This window comes from Triticum aestivum, chromosome 4A (assembly GCF_018294505.1).
Source record: "Triticum aestivum cultivar Chinese Spring chromosome 4A, IWGSC CS RefSeq v2.1, whole genome shotgun sequence".
Classification (NCBI taxonomy): Eukaryota; Viridiplantae; Streptophyta; class Magnoliopsida; order Poales; family Poaceae; genus Triticum; species Triticum aestivum.
Genome location: NC_057803.1, coordinates 626202371 through 626219003, shown reverse-complemented (window position 1 = coordinate 626219003; position 16633 = coordinate 626202371). Strand labels below are relative to the sequence as shown.

The window sequence follows — 16633 nt, the reverse complement described above, 5'->3', positions numbered from 1 at the left end:
TAATGATGCATATGTAGTTAGATCTGATGTAAGTCTTGCTGGGTACATTTGTACTCACGTTGCTTAATTTATGTTTTTGCAGAGAGACTTCAGTCTCACTAGTAGTTCCACGTGGGCTTCGACGTTTAGCTTGTTACCTCAGCTACGATCTTGTGCCCTCGGCAAGATCTGGTAGATAGTCAGGCTTCTCAGCCTTTTTTATTTATAGATGTCTGTACTCAGACATGTTAAGCTTCCGCATGTGCTTTGACTTGTATGCTCTGATTGTTGGGTCATGAGACCCATGATTGTAATGTCTCGCTCCTCGGAGCCTATTGAATAACTACTTGAGTCATAGAGTCATTTTGTGATGCCATGTTGTATTGCACATATCGAGCATATTGTGTGTATGTTATTGAAATGCTTGGTATGTGTGGGATCTGACTATCTAGTTGTTTATCTTTAGTAGCCTCTCTTACCGGGAAATGTCTCCTAGTGCTTCCACCGAGCCATGGTAGCTTGCTACTGCTCCGGAACACTTAGGCTGGCTGGCATGTGTCCTTCTTCGTTCCTGTGTCTGTCCCTTCGGGGAAATGTCACGCGATGAATACCGGAGTCCTGTTAGCCCGATACAGCCCGGTTCACCGGAGTCCTGCTAGCCCAGTGCTACAGCCTGGATTCACTCGCTGATGACCGACACGTTCGATGCTGGGTCATGGATGCCTGTCCCTGTAAGTTTGTGCCACTTTAGGTTTACGACTAGCCATGTCAGCCCGGGCTCCTTATCATATGGATGCTAGCGACACTGTCATATACGTGTGCCAAAAGGCGCAAACAGTCCCGGGTAAAGGTAAGGCGACACCCGTGGAAATACCGTGCGTGAGGCCGCAAAGTGATATGAGGTGTTACATGCTAGATCGATGTGGCATTGAGTCGGGGTCCTGACAGATTTCAGCATGCAATTGGAATTCATTAGTACTATATGATTGAGGCATTGATAGATTATGAAATCCATCAAGCACTATAACTGAAGATTAACCAAGCAAATTCAAACAGTGTCAAGCAAGCAAATCTTTTCAGAAGGACAAGATGATTCCCAGCTGGAAAAAAGTTGCAGCCCCTGCTGCCTGCTAGTAAGTAATGTTGTGCTCGGATTCCCTCTTTAATAGTCAGTTGACCTTAGTACTATGTATCTCGATGTGTAACCTGACCTTTCATATCTTCTTTTTCTGATCTTGTAAAACTAACCAAGATCAGATGCCTGACTAATTAGTGCCTCCATGGAGGATTGAGGATGCCTGGTTAAGCTGAACTTCCATGGTAGCCTGATGGCTCCAGGACAGAAAATTAGAGGTCAAGGGGATACATACCTCTGATGTAGCAGACGCAGGCGACATTGCAGTGTTGGACGGATGTTCTTGTACCTCCGGCGAAACTCGGCGCTTCTTCCTCCGGCGAACTCGGTGGCGACATTGGATGTTCGTCCAAAATTGACCTGATGAAGATTACGGCCGAGTACCCTTCCTTCTTATACCAAAAAAAATACAATCCGGATTGGGCACTCCATTGACTTGTGTTCGACAAGGACACGGTCTGCAACCAATCCAAATTGGACACGGGCCTTGCGCGCGAGCACGGCACGACGCACGTCCACCGTCGGCCCAACTGGCGGCATGGCTTGGAGCTAGAATTTTTTTTTAGATAAGGAGGATGACCTCCGGCCTCTGCATCTGGGAGGTGCATACGGCCACTTTATTGATTATTCTTGAGGATCTTACAAAGTATTACAACAATATGCCTGAATCCACCATCTTAGCAACATATGCCGCTACTCCTATCCAAAACGATGAAGGGGTGCTAGCTGGGCCACTACCCAAACCACTCACAAGCTTGGAGCTGGAATGGAGGGAGATGTTCTTGGTGGCCGCGCACACGGGGCAGCTGTTCACGGCGGGTTCGCACGCACCACACGGGGCACGGCGACGACGCAGGGGAGTGCAGCAGCTAGTCCAGCGTGGCCTGGAGGCCGGCGGCGCCGACCTCATGGCTCTTAGCAACGCCAAGCCGCGCCCAGCCATCTGCTGTCATGTGGACGTACGCCATGGCGGCCGCGCCCTGAAGCTCCAGCACCAGGCCAAGCCAGGCTTGGCCCTCTACCGTCATCTGGACGCATGCGAGGGCGGCCGTGCCCTCAAGCTCCAGCACCAGCCCCGCCTTCTTGCACCGCGCCGCAACCCGCGTTCCTATGCTCCGACCGCACACGCCGCGTCGCAGCCCGTGTTCCTCTGCTTCGACCACGCCCGACGCCCGCGCCGGCGTCCCCTCCGGCCCTCGCCACGCCAGCGACCACCAAGAACCCGTCACCTCCTCGCCTCCGCTTGCTGCCCGTCGCCCGGAGCGCCGCCACCCTCCTTTCTCCTGACGCCGGCGGCCACAGGAGCCCCGTCGCCGTTCCCCTGGGACCCTCGCTCGGACTCCTGTGGTAAGTGGCGGCGGCTTCCTTGGCCTCTGCGGCGTGGACGCCGGCGCCAAGCGGCGGCGAGTGGCCGGCGGTGGTGTCTGGAAATGGATAAGAGGCAGTATAAAGTAAGGAATATACAGACTGCAGGCTGAATTCCAACTACTGCAGGGGCTGTTTTGCAAAAACGAAACGTTTTCTCAGGAGCACACTTAATACAGGAATGCGGGTTGAATTCAAATAAATACAGGTTTTTTTTTGCAAAAACGGCGACGACGGACAATCGCTGGTTTATTATTGGGGGAAGATTGGCAACTTCAAATATGTGACACAATCATACTTTTTTTTCATGACAGTTGCAAACTTCAAATTAAAAAAAAATCAGAAGATCGGATAAATTTGGCCGCTGTTTTTTCCTAACTTTGCCATGCTATGATCAGTAGAAACAGCATACTTGCAAAGACCACCTTTTGTGTCGAAATAGGCTTTCATCATGCATTATAAATAAAGCAACCATCATGTCCATCACACAAGTACAAAATCATCGAGATAAAAAAAGTCTGATGGGGCATCAGCATAAGCGCGTCCCAAGAACTTAATTGAGTTTTTTTTACAGCTAAAGCTCCTTGTTTATTCATTGGTGGTAACACTTACATCTTTAAGTAAAAGAGGAAGAAGCTCATTAGGAGCCATTTCAATCCACTCACTGCATCCAAAAGTCTAAATATATATTTTGGAACGGGGGGAGTAGGAAGTTAGAAATGGTACCGTAAGAAGAAGATCAAACATCTTTCTTAACTTTTTTTATTTTCCTTAATAGTTGATATATAACTGCAATTTCAAACAACAAAAGTTGAATTAAATCTGGTGGCCGGCGTCTGCATGGCATCCATTCTCAGGGGCGAAGTAGATCCTGCCATCTCTAACATCGTAGACAAAGCGCTTGTCCACTTGCTGCATGGCGCCGATGATGGTGATGTCGTTGCTCCGCACCACGGCGAGGCAGATGTCGTGCCCCACTGCGACGAACAGCCGTTGTGGCGGCAGCACGAGCCGCGCTTCAGGCTCGGCGAACTGCAGCGTCACCGTGGGCAGGTGCTGCCAGAGCTGCGATGTCGTGCGGAAGCAGAGGTGGTACTCGACGCGGGACACGGTTGGCACCCCTAGCGGCTTGAGGTGCTCCAACACGGCGTCCTTGAGCTTTTCGTAAGCGGGCGCTACCATCACCATTGCCGCAGTCCCAGCATCGAACGCGCACCCGCCGGTCCACCTGCCACCATGGATGTGGCGCTTGAACAGCTCCCCGATATGCTCCAGGTCCAGCTGCCGCCCGCCGACGCTGACGCCCGTGAGGGAGACGAAGTAGGCGCTGAAATCTCGGCTAGTGGTGAAGCTCGTGTACAAGATCTTGGTGCTCACCATGTGTTGGGTGTGTGGGATGTCGTCGCCGAACCGAAGAAAGGTGTGGTGGTCCGGCGAGCCGTGGCTAGGGAGGCAGTAAGAGAAGCGATGCACTTGCACGGCAACATGCCTGTGTTGGCCGAGCGTCCAGATGAGCGACGGGGCCTGCCTTCCCAGGCCGAGCACCCCGGCGAGCACTCCGTGGCTGTTGAAGTTGAAGCCGTCGCTGCTGTGCGTGCAGCCAATGACGACGCCAGCAACCTCCGCCTCCTGGCCGGCGGCCGCGAAGGCCAAGGTCTCGTTGCTCAGGACGCCTCTCGCATCGGTGCCGTTAAGTCCGAAGCTACGAAACTTGCATGGGTCTTGAACTGTGGGCCGATGCCCATGAGCGGGCGGCAAGCATAACCTGCTGTTGCCGGGTACATGGCGGAACGACGGCGACTTGGCAGGCTCGAAGGGCGGCGGCTGCTGTGCGAAAGGCTTTTGGACCGGCTTGCACTGCATCCACAGTTCGCTGCTGGTCATATCCAGCGCGAGGACGTACGTGCGTCGTCCCGCTCCCGTCCCAACGGTGGTGACGACGCTGTACTTGCCCCCAATTTGTGTGTGCATGGGCGGCCGAAGCGCGGTGGTGGGGTGCTCATTCAGGTGCACGAAGCCGTCGTCGTCGACGTGGATGCTACGGTTCCAGCCGTGGCTGGGTACCAGCCGCAGGCTGAAGCCACCGCCACCGCGGTCTGGTGTGCCATCACCTACAGCGACGACATCAGCCGGGTGGAGGAGCGCCGCAAGCACTAGAGGAAGGAGGAGAGAGCACGCGGCGAGCTTCATGGACATTTCTGTTGCAGCAATGCTTGTTGGCTCGTAAATCCAGATTTGACGTGTGTGTATATTGGAGTGGAGGGTTTGCTGCATGTCCCTTGCAGATATCTAGGGAGGAGATACACACACATTAATTCATGCCATTCTTGAATTAATGCTGCAAATCGAAAAGAGTGATAGATAGAGGCAAAAAAAACTGCATATCCCTTACAGATACCTATGGAGGAAATACGCACAAATTAATTCATGCCATTCTTGAATTAATGGTGCAAATCAGAAAGAGTGATAGATAGTAGAGATGCTTCTGGAGTGGCGGCAATTAAATTGAAGCTGCTGGGTTGGTGGTTCTGCGAGCACCTGGTCTCGAGGTCCAGGGCGAACCAGGTCAGACCCGAGTGGTCATCCCTGACAATGGTGATGTTTTTTATGTCGTTATTTTGTTGGAGGCATTGCTCAGATACGTTCAGTCTAGACCTGATCATTCCTCGGGCTGGGCCAGGTTGGGCCCGGGCACCTGGCCCGGCCCGAAGCACAGGAACAGTGACATTTTCAATTAAAATAATAATATTTGGGGTATTAAAATAATAAACTATATCTATATTCCAAATAAAATCTAGATTTTATGGGCATTTGGGGCTTATTCCGGGCTTTTGGGCCGGTCTTTGGGCCAAAAAATGGAGCCCAGGCCTGGCCCGGATGCTGGGCTTTGGGGGTCAGGCCTCTGGGCCGGGCTATCCATGCATAGATTTAGTTCAAACTGTTTCATCAAGGTGAAAACTTTCATTCTGACCTTTGTGATTGGATTTGGTGACGGCGGCACTTGAGTGTCGCTTTCTTCCGGAAGGCGGTGGTGTGGAAAATCCTCATCATCAATGTGGTGCCAACGGTTGGTGCCGATATGATCTTAAATATAGTTTGTCGATCGCTGATTTGATTGATTTGGGGCGGTTTCTTTTTCTTTTTCTTTTTCTTTTTTCATGCCAAGGCATAACTTTTGCTCTTATGACTTTACTAGTCGCTGGTGTGTTTTCGTGTGTGTGTGTTGGGTTGGCTATGTGCATTCTAATTAATTATACAGAGACCGGGTGTATGCGTTCCATACCCGTACCCGGCCTACCCAATGGGTACATTTTTTTTCCATTCTAGTTATGCAGAGGCCGGGTTTGTTGCCCAGTAATTTGATGAAACGCCGTCAAATAGGGAATTCTGTGTATCTATGACAAACTCAATATATATTGCTCGATAAATGTATCCCACCCTACGTTATACTAGTAATATTTTGTTGCAGAATTTAACTATTTGTGAGCAATTAGGCCAAAAACCTATAGTTCGAGGAAATCCATTTTACAAGTTGAGAAATGTTTGTGCTTTGCAGTGATCCATAGAAACTGTATAGGTGCAAAGATCACCTTTGGTTGTGCCGATGCTTAATTGAGTTTACTTGTAAATATAAATTAAAAATGCACGACCACAAAAACCACCCTACATGTCACGCCTGACATTGCTTCCTTCATTGCATCCACCCTACAATGCCCAGTCTCCTCTTTCCCGCGGATCTACCTAGGACTCCCTCTAGCGCCTACTCGCCTACCCGCCAATGCATTTCTATCTATTATCGACAAATGCAAAAAAGTTCTCTCCGATTGGCCGCTCGACTGCTCTCTAAAGCGATAGTCGACTAATCGTCCTATCATAGTAATTGAATCCACCCTGGTTTACTTTATGTCCGTCTTTCTCATCCCGAAAAGTGTACTCACAACTCTGGATTCGATCCGCCGCGCTTTGTTTTGGGATGCTGAAGAAACATGCACGGGTACTGACTGTCTAGTTGGTTGGAAAGATGTTTGAAAACCGAAGAAATTTGGTGGTCTAGGACTGAAGAATCTGCCACAACAAAATCGCTCTCTCCTCATGAAATTTGCCGCCAAAGCTTTACTACCACAACGCACACCATGGCTTGACTGACTTGCTCTCCAACACCCCAATGCTCTTATTAACCCACAAAGCAACCAATCCTTTCTCTGCAGAACCATTAACCAACAACTCCCCTTCCTACATCCCATTTCCTTTGTTCTGACCAACTCTGGGACCAACACATATTCTTGGCTAGATACTTGGCTACATCATAGACCACTTGCAGAATTGTTCCCCTACCTATACTCACACGCCACTCTCCCACTTGCTTGCGTGGCTGCTGTTTTGAATCAAGGTTTAGAATCTTTCCTGCGGACTCGCCTAACCTCTAATGTTGCGTCCAAGTTGTTGTCTTTGTTGTCTTTATTGCAAGACTTTCAGCCATCGCAAGAACCAGATGAGCACTTCCTCATTAGCGGCCTACCTTTCTCCACTAAAGCAGCATACGAGCTCACCCTGAGAGAGGACTTGGTGGACCTCCACTCCATGCCTATCTGGACATCACGAGCCCCCAATCGGGTCAAGATTTTCGCATGGCTCCTATTTCGTTGTCGGCTAAACTGTAAGGCCAATCTCTTGCGTAAGCATATTGTTTCTGACGCCCTATGCACAAGATTCGGGTTCGACAGCGAAGACATCACACTCATTTTCATCAACTGCCCCCTAGCGAGGCGTGTATGGCTCAGACTTGGCATCACTCCCAACGGCTGCATCGACGATCTTTGGGATTGCCACATACCCGCGGACACTGATCACAGAATCTGGAACTCAATATTGCTCATCATTCTGTGGAAGATATGGGATTCTAGGAATACCATGACCTTCAGGCAGCAGAATGACCACAACATCACCACCCTCAAGAACATCCTACAAGACCTTATGCTTTGGATCCACCGGATGAAGAAGCCAGAAGAAAAACAGGCCCCTCCTCATGGTGTTCTTACCTGTCCTCAAGTTTACACGTGCTTATGTAATGGGGAGCAGCCAGGAAACTGGTAAGCAGAAGATTACTAGTTCACATCCGAATGGTCACTTGTATTTTTATTTTCACGGATGATGATTACTCTAGTTGACCACTTCAAATTCAGAACACAAAAAGATGAATGAATTAAATGTGTCCGCCGAGATCCGCATGGCACGCATTCTCAGGGGCGAAGTAGATCCTTCCTGCGATGACGTCGTAGACGAAGCGCGTGTCCACTTGCTGCATTGCGCCGATGATGGTGATGTCCAGGCTCGAGTGCACGGCGAGGCAGATGTCATGCCCCACCGCAATGAACAGCCGTTGTGGTGTGAGAACGAGCCGTGCGTTCTCCTCCGCGAAGTGCAGTGTCACCGTCGGCAGGTGCTGCCATAGGTGCGACGTCGCACGGAAGCAGAGGTAGTATCCGGCGTGGCGCACGCGCGACACCCCGAGCGGCTTGAGGTGCTCTAGCACGGCGTTCTCCAGCTTATGGTAAGCTGTGCTTATCAGCATCATCGATGGCGTCCCAACATCGAACACAACTTCGCCGGTCCACCCCCAGGGGTACAAGTGGCGCTCGAACAGCTCCCTGATATGCTGCAGCGGCCGCCCGGCGACGCTGACGCCCACGAGGGTGACGAAGTGTTGGAATTCTGCCAGAGGATCGATCACATTAAATTACAATGAACACGCGTACACAAAACTGATAGCCAAAAGCCCTTGTAGTGCCCTTTGTTTTCCTTTATATTTTCTGCTTTTCTCGACACCGTGTTACAAAACTCACGGCTTGGCTATGTTTATATACACAACCAACGCAGTCTTACTAGACCGTGTCCTACACCTACACGGACACACATGATACAGATCCTGACCGGACTCTCCTATGACTTGGACATGTACCAATGCTCGTGCAGTTGTAATACTACTAATTATCCTATAGCCTACTACAGCCGGACCCAACCAGCCAAACTAACCTTGCTAACGTACTAGTACTTGGACCTCACGTATACATCTTATCAATCAAGATTACCTCTAACACGAAGTAGGCGCTGAAATCTTGGCCGGGCGTGATCTGGGTGCTCACCATGTGTTGGGTGCTCGGGACGTCGTCGCCGAACCGTAGGAAGGTGCGGTGGTCCGGCGAGCCGCGCCTAGGAAGACAGTAGGAGAAGCGATGCACTTGCACAGTTGCACGGCGCCATGCCTGTGTTGCCCGAGCGTCCAAATGAGCGATGGCTTGTGCCTTCCCAGGCCGAGTGCACCAGCGAGCACTTCATGGCTGTTGAACCCATAGCTGGTGTGCGCGCAGCCAAAGACGACTCCAGCAACCTCTGCCAACTCGCCGGAGGTTCCGAAGGCCAAGGTGTCATTGACGAGCACGCCGGTCACATCGACGGCGTCATGCCGGGTGGGACGAAGATGGAAGTTGCACGGGTCATGCGCTCTGGGCAGATGGTCGGCGCGCAAGCATAATGGGTTGTTGCCTGGTACGGGATGGAATGATGGCGACTTGGCAGGGTCGAAGGGCGGTGGGTGCTGCACGAACGGCCTTTGGACCGTATTGCACTGCATCCACAACAGGTTTCTGGTCATGTCCAGCGCGAGGACGTACGTGCGTCGGCCGGCCCCGGTTCCAACGCTGGTGACAACACTGTACATGCCTCCAACTTGTGTGTGCATGGGCGGCCGAAGAGCGGTGGTGGCATGCTCATTCAGGTGCACGAAGCCGTCGTTGTCGACGTGGATGCTACGGTTCCAGCCGGGGCTGGGTATCAGCCGCAGGCTGAAGCCGCCGCCACGGCGGCCTGGTTTGCCATCACCTACAGAGACGGCGATGGCAGGGTGGAGGATCGCCGCAAGCACTAGAGGGAGTAGGAGAGCACGCATGGCGAGCTTCATGGACATTTCTTTTGCAACAATGCTGGCTAACTTGTTGGCGCTTGAGTACTTTGCTTTTACGCAGATCCAAGGTTGTCACATATTCCGTATATATATACTGGAGGGAGGTTCGGCTGCATTTACTACGAAGCAAAAATCTGCTTTTGGTATTTGCATATCCCTTGCAGATATCCATGGATGCACTTATTAAAAAGAGAAAAAAAAATCTTTTTTTGATATTTGCATATCCCTTGCAGATATCCATGGATGCATTTATTAAAGAGCGAAAAATCTGTTTTTGATATTTGCATATCCCTTGCAGATATCCATGGTAGAGATACGCACGAATTCATCTCTATCTCTACTACAATTAAAAGAGCAGACATATTCTTCTCTAAAACCACCCGAAAACATGTACACGGGACAATCAACATCAAATATCAGCTAACAATCAGGCCCGCCTAATTCGATCTAACCATTCAGATAAAAACTAACCTTGAGTTGTGTATGTTTAGCAATTTAGAAGGGCAGACGAAACTCTGTTGCGGTATCTCTACTATTATTAAAAAAGCAAACATATTCTTCCGTAAGACCACCCGAAAACATGTACACGGGACAATCAACATCAAATATCGCTAACAATCAGGCCCACCTAATTCGATCTTACCGTTCAGATAAAAACTAACCTTGAGGTGTGTACGTTTAGCAATTTAGAAGGGCAGACGAAACTGGTAGCCTCTGCGGAAGCGAAATCGTGGTCCACTTCCCGTTCCCTCTCCCTGATTTCACGCGTCCAGATAAAATCAAGCCCGATTCACGCGTCAATTCCTTTCATCCTTCCTGATTTGTAGTCTCACACCTGTTGCACCAGATCGTCATGCCGCTCTGCTTGGGCGTCGTCGGTGCCAGGCTCGACTTCGCTGAGATCGGGCACTTCACCGTCACCCAGTTTGAGGAGCGGAAGGACAGAGATGCCTCCAGGACCTGCGGGTGCTCACTGGTAGAAAAATGGTCTTTAGTCCCGGTTCGTAAGGGCCTTTAGTCCCGGTTCTGGAACCGGGACTAAAGTGTCGGTACTAATGTTCTGACCCTTTCTGTTCGGTCCTCCACGTGGCCGGTCCACCTTTAGTCCCGGTTGGTAACACCAACCGGTACTAAAGGAAATTTCCTGATTTTTTTTTTGAATTTTTATTGAATTTTTTTATTTTCAAATTTCTGAATTATTTTAACCTCTAATCTCTAATCACCCCTCATCACTGCTCAATTTAATCTCTAATCATCCCTCATCATTCCAAATTATCTCACTTCCCGAACGATCACCCATCCTCTCACTACTCCAGACTGAGCACGCTTAACTTCCGGGTTCTATTCTTCCTCGTTTCCAAGTCTACACTTGTTGTTTTCCTGACAATAGTAAGATGTCAATCCTATTAACCCTCAGGAATTTAGCTTGAGCATGAAGTCACATATTTCACTGTTTGAGTTTAAAACTATTGTTCTAAAAAACAATATTTTTTTAGTAACACTAATATTTCTTGAATAAGTAGTTTAACCATTGTTTGACCACAGTTTGACCATAGTTTGACCAAATTTGACCAAAATTCAAAAAAGGTGAAATAATTATTTAATAACACTAATATTCTTGAATAATTATTTAGTAACACTAATACTTCTTGAATAAGTAGTTTGACCATAGTTTGACCAGATTTACTGAAAATTTAAAAAAACTGAAATTTGAGCATAACTTTTTTCCTTTTGGAATTTGAGGATTCTAGAAATTTGCAAATAGGTCATAGGCGGTCTCCATCGGATGTAACTTTTCGAGTAGATGATTTTTCATATAAAAAACTTTTTCATCCGAGTTCGTATGCAAAAGTTATGCCCATTTTACAAATTCCAGAGAGATTTTGTAAATAAAGTCGAAATTCATATTTGTAAATTTTCACAACAACTAGACCACATATCACATGTGAAACTTATTTTATTTTATTTTTATTGACATTTCCATCATTTTTTTTGTTTTTTCTAAAACTGAAAAGGCGGTCAAGGGGAGGGGGGGGGTATAGTTTGAAAATGGGATCTTTAGTCCCGGTTCGTGTCTCAAACCGAGACTAAAGGTCTAATCTTTAGTCCCGGTTTGTGGCACGAACCGGGACCAATGGTTGTGGGCCAGGAGCGAGGCCCATTGGTCCCGGTTCATCCCACCAACCGGGACCAAAAGGTCTAGATGAACCGAGACTAATGCCTTAGCCGCATGAATCGGGACCAATGCTCACATTAGTCCCGGTTTTAGACTGAACCGGGACTAATGGGCTGAGCCGGCCTGGACCATAGCCCTGTTTTCTACTAGTGGCTGGTGTGCGTGCACGGCGCCGGCCGCGTGCATGCCATGCTGATGTTGGCAGAGCTGTCCAAGGGCAGCAGTGCGCTGATGGCCATGTACCTGTACAAGGGCATGTACAAGTCGGCACGGCGTGCCCGCGTAAGTACGCCATCACGCACCTGTACAAGGGCATGTACAAGTCCAAGGACGACGATGCGCAGTGGGGCTACTCGTGGGAGATGGACCAGCTACGGCCGCGGTGCACGGCTTCACCACCTACGACGCCGCCGTGCAACGAGTCCACCATCTCCTCCCCACGATCTTGCTGCTCCACCACACTCGTCGATTCCGGTTTGTCGTCTGGTGGGGAGGCCCATCGTGCTCCTGCCTACACTACCGGCCGCCCTCCCCTCCCGTGGTCCAGTGCCGGCTCCGGCTCCGGCAAGAGGGCTGCATCTCTATCCTTCTGCTCCACTGACGTTTGAGGCAGGGTCGCCACTCCATCTTCTTAGATTCCTGCGCCAAAACCACTCCCTACGCCCATGTTGGATGGCAACGAGGCAATGGCGTGTGTGGTAGTCGAGGCCGGCCTTGTTTGGTTTCAGCTAGGGTTCGTGCTCTCTGTTTTATTGCAATCATCTTTCCTCTGTATAGTAGACAATTTTGGTTCTCTTAGTAAAATTCGACGAACACTGTCTGGAAAGCAGCGTTTACATCTAATCTTATTATTGATATTGAATTGGACACCTACTCTACGGAATTCCGAGTTTATAAATTGTTTTTACTGATCCATCGGCAACTCCACTGAATCAGCTATCCAAATATCTCAATGGAATTGTATTGACACATCTGAAGCTTGTAAGAATCATGTAGCATGGCCCCCCTGATTTCGTTCTTGGTTTCAGCAAGGTCTTTGAGAAGGAGCGGTGTGGAGATGGTGATGTGGCTGCGGACGCTGCTTCGGTGCCGTAACTGCACCTGCAGTTGGGTCATTGACATGTGGGCCACATGTCAGTGACCCAACTGCAGGTGCAGTTACGGCACTGAAGCTCCTTCCACAAGGGTGGAGGTCATGGACCTATGTTTTATGGTGGAGAAGGTGTGCTATGTCTGCATTGAGATGCATTGGGTGAAGTTGAAGAAGTGGAGAATTACTAGGGATGGATGGGATGCAACATCTATAAAGGACGCTGCAGGGACTGAGGACTTTTGGCAGACCCCCTTCAGGATGGTGGTTATCATGACCGTTGATATGTGCATTGTAATCTGGATTGGGTCACACCGATTGGCAGGCTAGAAAGTTGGCGCAGGCCTGCTATCAGCCTACTAGTAGGGATAGGCGTATACGTTTGGCACATGTACTGCGCATGGGCTGGCTCGACCACATCTGTTCCGATGGCCCATACCTGTTTATTTCAAAATAGCACATGACCTGTGACCCGTGACTCATCTTCCACCCACCCTTTTCCCCCTCCGGCCGGCCTAACCACAGGGGCCGCACAATTTCTCTTGTCCCGGCCTCTCTTCCTCTGTACTGAATCAGGACGGCGCCGCCGTCCTCTCCGGGCGAGATGGGCTCCTCTGGTGGCCAGTGCGATGGGTACGTCTCCTTCCCGCCTTAACCCCCGTCCGCTATCAGATCCTGCTCTAAAATAAAATCATGGGCCCCTAACTGTAGCTTATCCCTTTGGATCAGGTTTCTGATTGATGCGGAGGATCCCAGCGGAGGCGGCCACCCTGTCGAATCTCAGGCATCCATGAGCGGCGCCAATGGCCAGATTGGTTTTATAGGAGATGGGGCTAACGAAATCCAGATGGCCGATGTCTTTGGCAATGCGGGCTTCGATCTCTGCTCCGAGGCAACGAGCGGGTGGAGGAGGAGGTAACAATTGATCCCATGTCTTCCCCAGAGAGTATAGTTGTGTGTGTTGTTTTCTGGTTAAATATTTACTTTGCAAATAGATGCAACTAGAAAAGTGATTTCCCATTGTGGAACATATGAATACAGTTAGGATTTTCAAACTGGAATTATGTCCTACATACTATGGGTCTATGTGGTTACTGCTATATTTTTGGAATTCAATGAAATGCCTTGGTGTCTACTTGTGTGATTTAGTTTATATTGCACAAGTATGTTGGCTGTGGGTAGTTAAATCTCTTGCCGCACGTATTTACTCATCTTGTACACTTTAGCTTGTTTTCTGGATTTAGTGGTACAGATGTGATGTGTAATAAAGTAGACCATCCAATTGGGGTAAATTCTAGTGGTAATATGTGTTGTTTAGCCATGGTGGTGCATACTGTATCTGATAACTTTTCATGTTGGCATAGCATTTTGGTCAGGGAGCTTATAAAAATCAAGTGCTTATACCTCCTAAAAACATGCAGGGTTCGGATAGGCAAGGGGCCTGCAGTGAGGGATCTGAATCCAAACAGGAAAACTGCACTAGAATTGTCTGTTAGGGCATATGCAGAGAAGCACAATGGAACGGTTGTGAAGCCAACAATTGGCACCTCGTTTGACTTGATTGATGAGGCATATGAGTTCTACAATCTTTATTCTTGGGAGTGCGGTTTTGGTGTCCATCTTTCAAGCAGCAGACTGAATGTTGACAGGAACAAAGCCACGCAAGAAATTGTATGTGCATGTGCGGTACGTGTCAATCTTTGGTTGTGAAGTGTGTTTTTTTCTTCTTCTGAATTTCTCATGTTTTTTACATTCTTGCTAATGCCGGCCTGGAATTATGAATTGTCTTCTGACTGGCACAATTTTTCCGTGTGTGGAAAAACAGGGCAAACCACTAAAGGAGAACACCCGTTCAACGAGATGTGGTTGCACCGCTATGATTAGGCTGCTTAGGTCCAGTGATAATGGTTGGTACATATCAGAACATAAAGAAGCTCATAACCATCCATTGTCTTTGACTTGCGGGGAGAAAATGCATTGGAAGTCACGTATGCATATTGATCGGTATGCGAAGGATCTGGTGAAGCAACTGCGGGACAACAATGTAGGGATTGGCAAGGTGTTCAGCATCGTTGGTAGTTTCTTTGGATCGGTGGAGAATGTCCCGTTCACAAAACGCTCTTTGAAGACTCTGTGCCGGAAGCTTAACAAGGAGCAATCTGATTTTGATGCGATGAAGACAATGGACATTTTGTCAGAGATGAAAGCAAATGACCCTGGTTTCAATTATACAGTGCAGGTGGATGAGGAGAGTCGGATTAAAACTTTGATGTGGGTGACTAGCAGGGGTTGTGATTAGTACAGGTGTTTTGGAGATGTTACCACGTTTGACATGACATACCGAACGAACCTGTATGACATGCCGTTTGGGCTGTTTGTCGGGGTAAATAACCACTTCCATAGTATAATATTCGGAGGTGTCATGGTTAGAGATGAAAAAGAGGAAACATTTAAATGGGTTTTCAGGGAATTCATTCGCATGGTGGGAGGGAAGCACCCCAAAACGATTCTAACAGGTTTGTGTGCAGCTCAGTCATATTTCTATCATCACATATATTCAATAGCTGTTCGATTTATTTTGCCTATGCTATAGTCGTTGATAAGCATTTGCCTGCTGATTATTTTTTCAGATCAGGCAAGATCAATGGAAATTGCTATCGAAGCTGAGCTACCGAACACAGTGCACCGGTGGTGTAAATGGCATGTCTTGCGGAAGGCTAAAGAGTCAATGGGGACACTTTGGAGCAAGAAAAAGCGATTTCAAATTAGAGTTCCATAAGCTTGTGCACCACATGTTAACAGAGGAGGAGTTTGAGGCCGGATGGGATGAAATGTTGGAGAAGTATTCTCTCCGCAAACATCCTTTCCTGACGCAGATATACGAGGTTCGCCATAAGTGGGCGAAGCCATACTTTAGAGGTGTTTTTTGCGCAAAAATGACCAGCACTCAGCGTAGCGAGAGCGCAAACCACCTCCTCAAGGGCTACGTCCCTCCTGGGTGTCCCATGCATTTGTTTTGAGGCAGTTTGAGAAGCTCGATTTCGACAGGGAGTCCGAGGAGAGCTTCCAAGAGAAAAGAACATCCCTGGTTAGTACAGTGTGCACTTATTGTTGATTTGAACTGCTGATTATACTTCTGGAAATGTTTACTCATTTATGTGCTTACAAATTTTAGAGTGGTGTTTCTCTAAAAGTAAATCTGCCTATCGAGAGGCATGCAAGCAAGGTTTAGACAAGGGCCGTGTTTGAACAGTTTGGTGAAGCATTGTATACGTCCTTTTCATAGGTTCTCGATGAATTGGAACCTAGAAGGCTGTACAAGTCGACGCATGTTGACGCATCTTCAAGAGAGAAATGGAGCAAAGTTGAATTCAAGGTGGAAGTCAGTGAAGATGAAAGCTTCTTCAACTGCGAATGTGGCACATTCGAGCACTCTGGCATGGTTTGCTGCCATGCATTACAGGTGGGTGCTTATCAAATTTTGTTTTCTTTTCTTGTGTGTGTTGGTCGATGATTGACTCATTCATCCTGTTTGCTAATTGCCATTTCCATCCCACATCTTTTATGTAGGTTATGACACACTTCCGTTTGCCACAGATTCCTCAGAAACACATACTGAAACGCTGGACCAGAGATGCCCATGATGTGCTTCGGGATCATCTGGCTAGCTACCAGAAAGACAAAGGACCTCCTTCGAGCGACACTTTCAGGCATCATGCGATGTACATAAAAGCACTGGAGGCTGTCCGGCTTGGAGATAGCAATGTGAAGTGTCATGAAGTTTTCATGAGCCTGATGAAGGATGTTTGTGCTACATTGTTGCCGCTGAGCTTGGAAAAGGATGGCATGGGCCTTGCCGAGCGTGAGCAGAAGGAAAACAGTGCAGCACCCACGCCTCGTGATGAGAACCATAAGATCGTTGCTTGT

General features: G+C 48.6%; 1 protein-coding gene and 1 pseudogene across 1 annotated transcript; both read right to left on the bottom strand.

Moving 5' to 3' along the window:
- Positions 1 to 3295: 3295 nt before the first annotated feature.
- Positions 3296 to 4686, bottom strand: LOC123082726 (aspartyl protease family protein 2-like). Its single transcript, XM_044504991.1, has one exon. It carries the CDS (start codon positions 4673 to 4675, stop codon positions 3296 to 3298), a length of 1380 nt encoding a protein of 459 aa, XP_044360926.1. The 5' UTR covers positions 4676 to 4686.
- A 1500-nt stretch (positions 4687 to 6186) lies between these two features.
- LOC123082725 (aspartic proteinase CDR1-like) lies at positions 6187 to 9497 on the bottom strand (annotated as a pseudogene).
- Positions 9498 to 16633: the final 7136 nt, after the last annotated feature.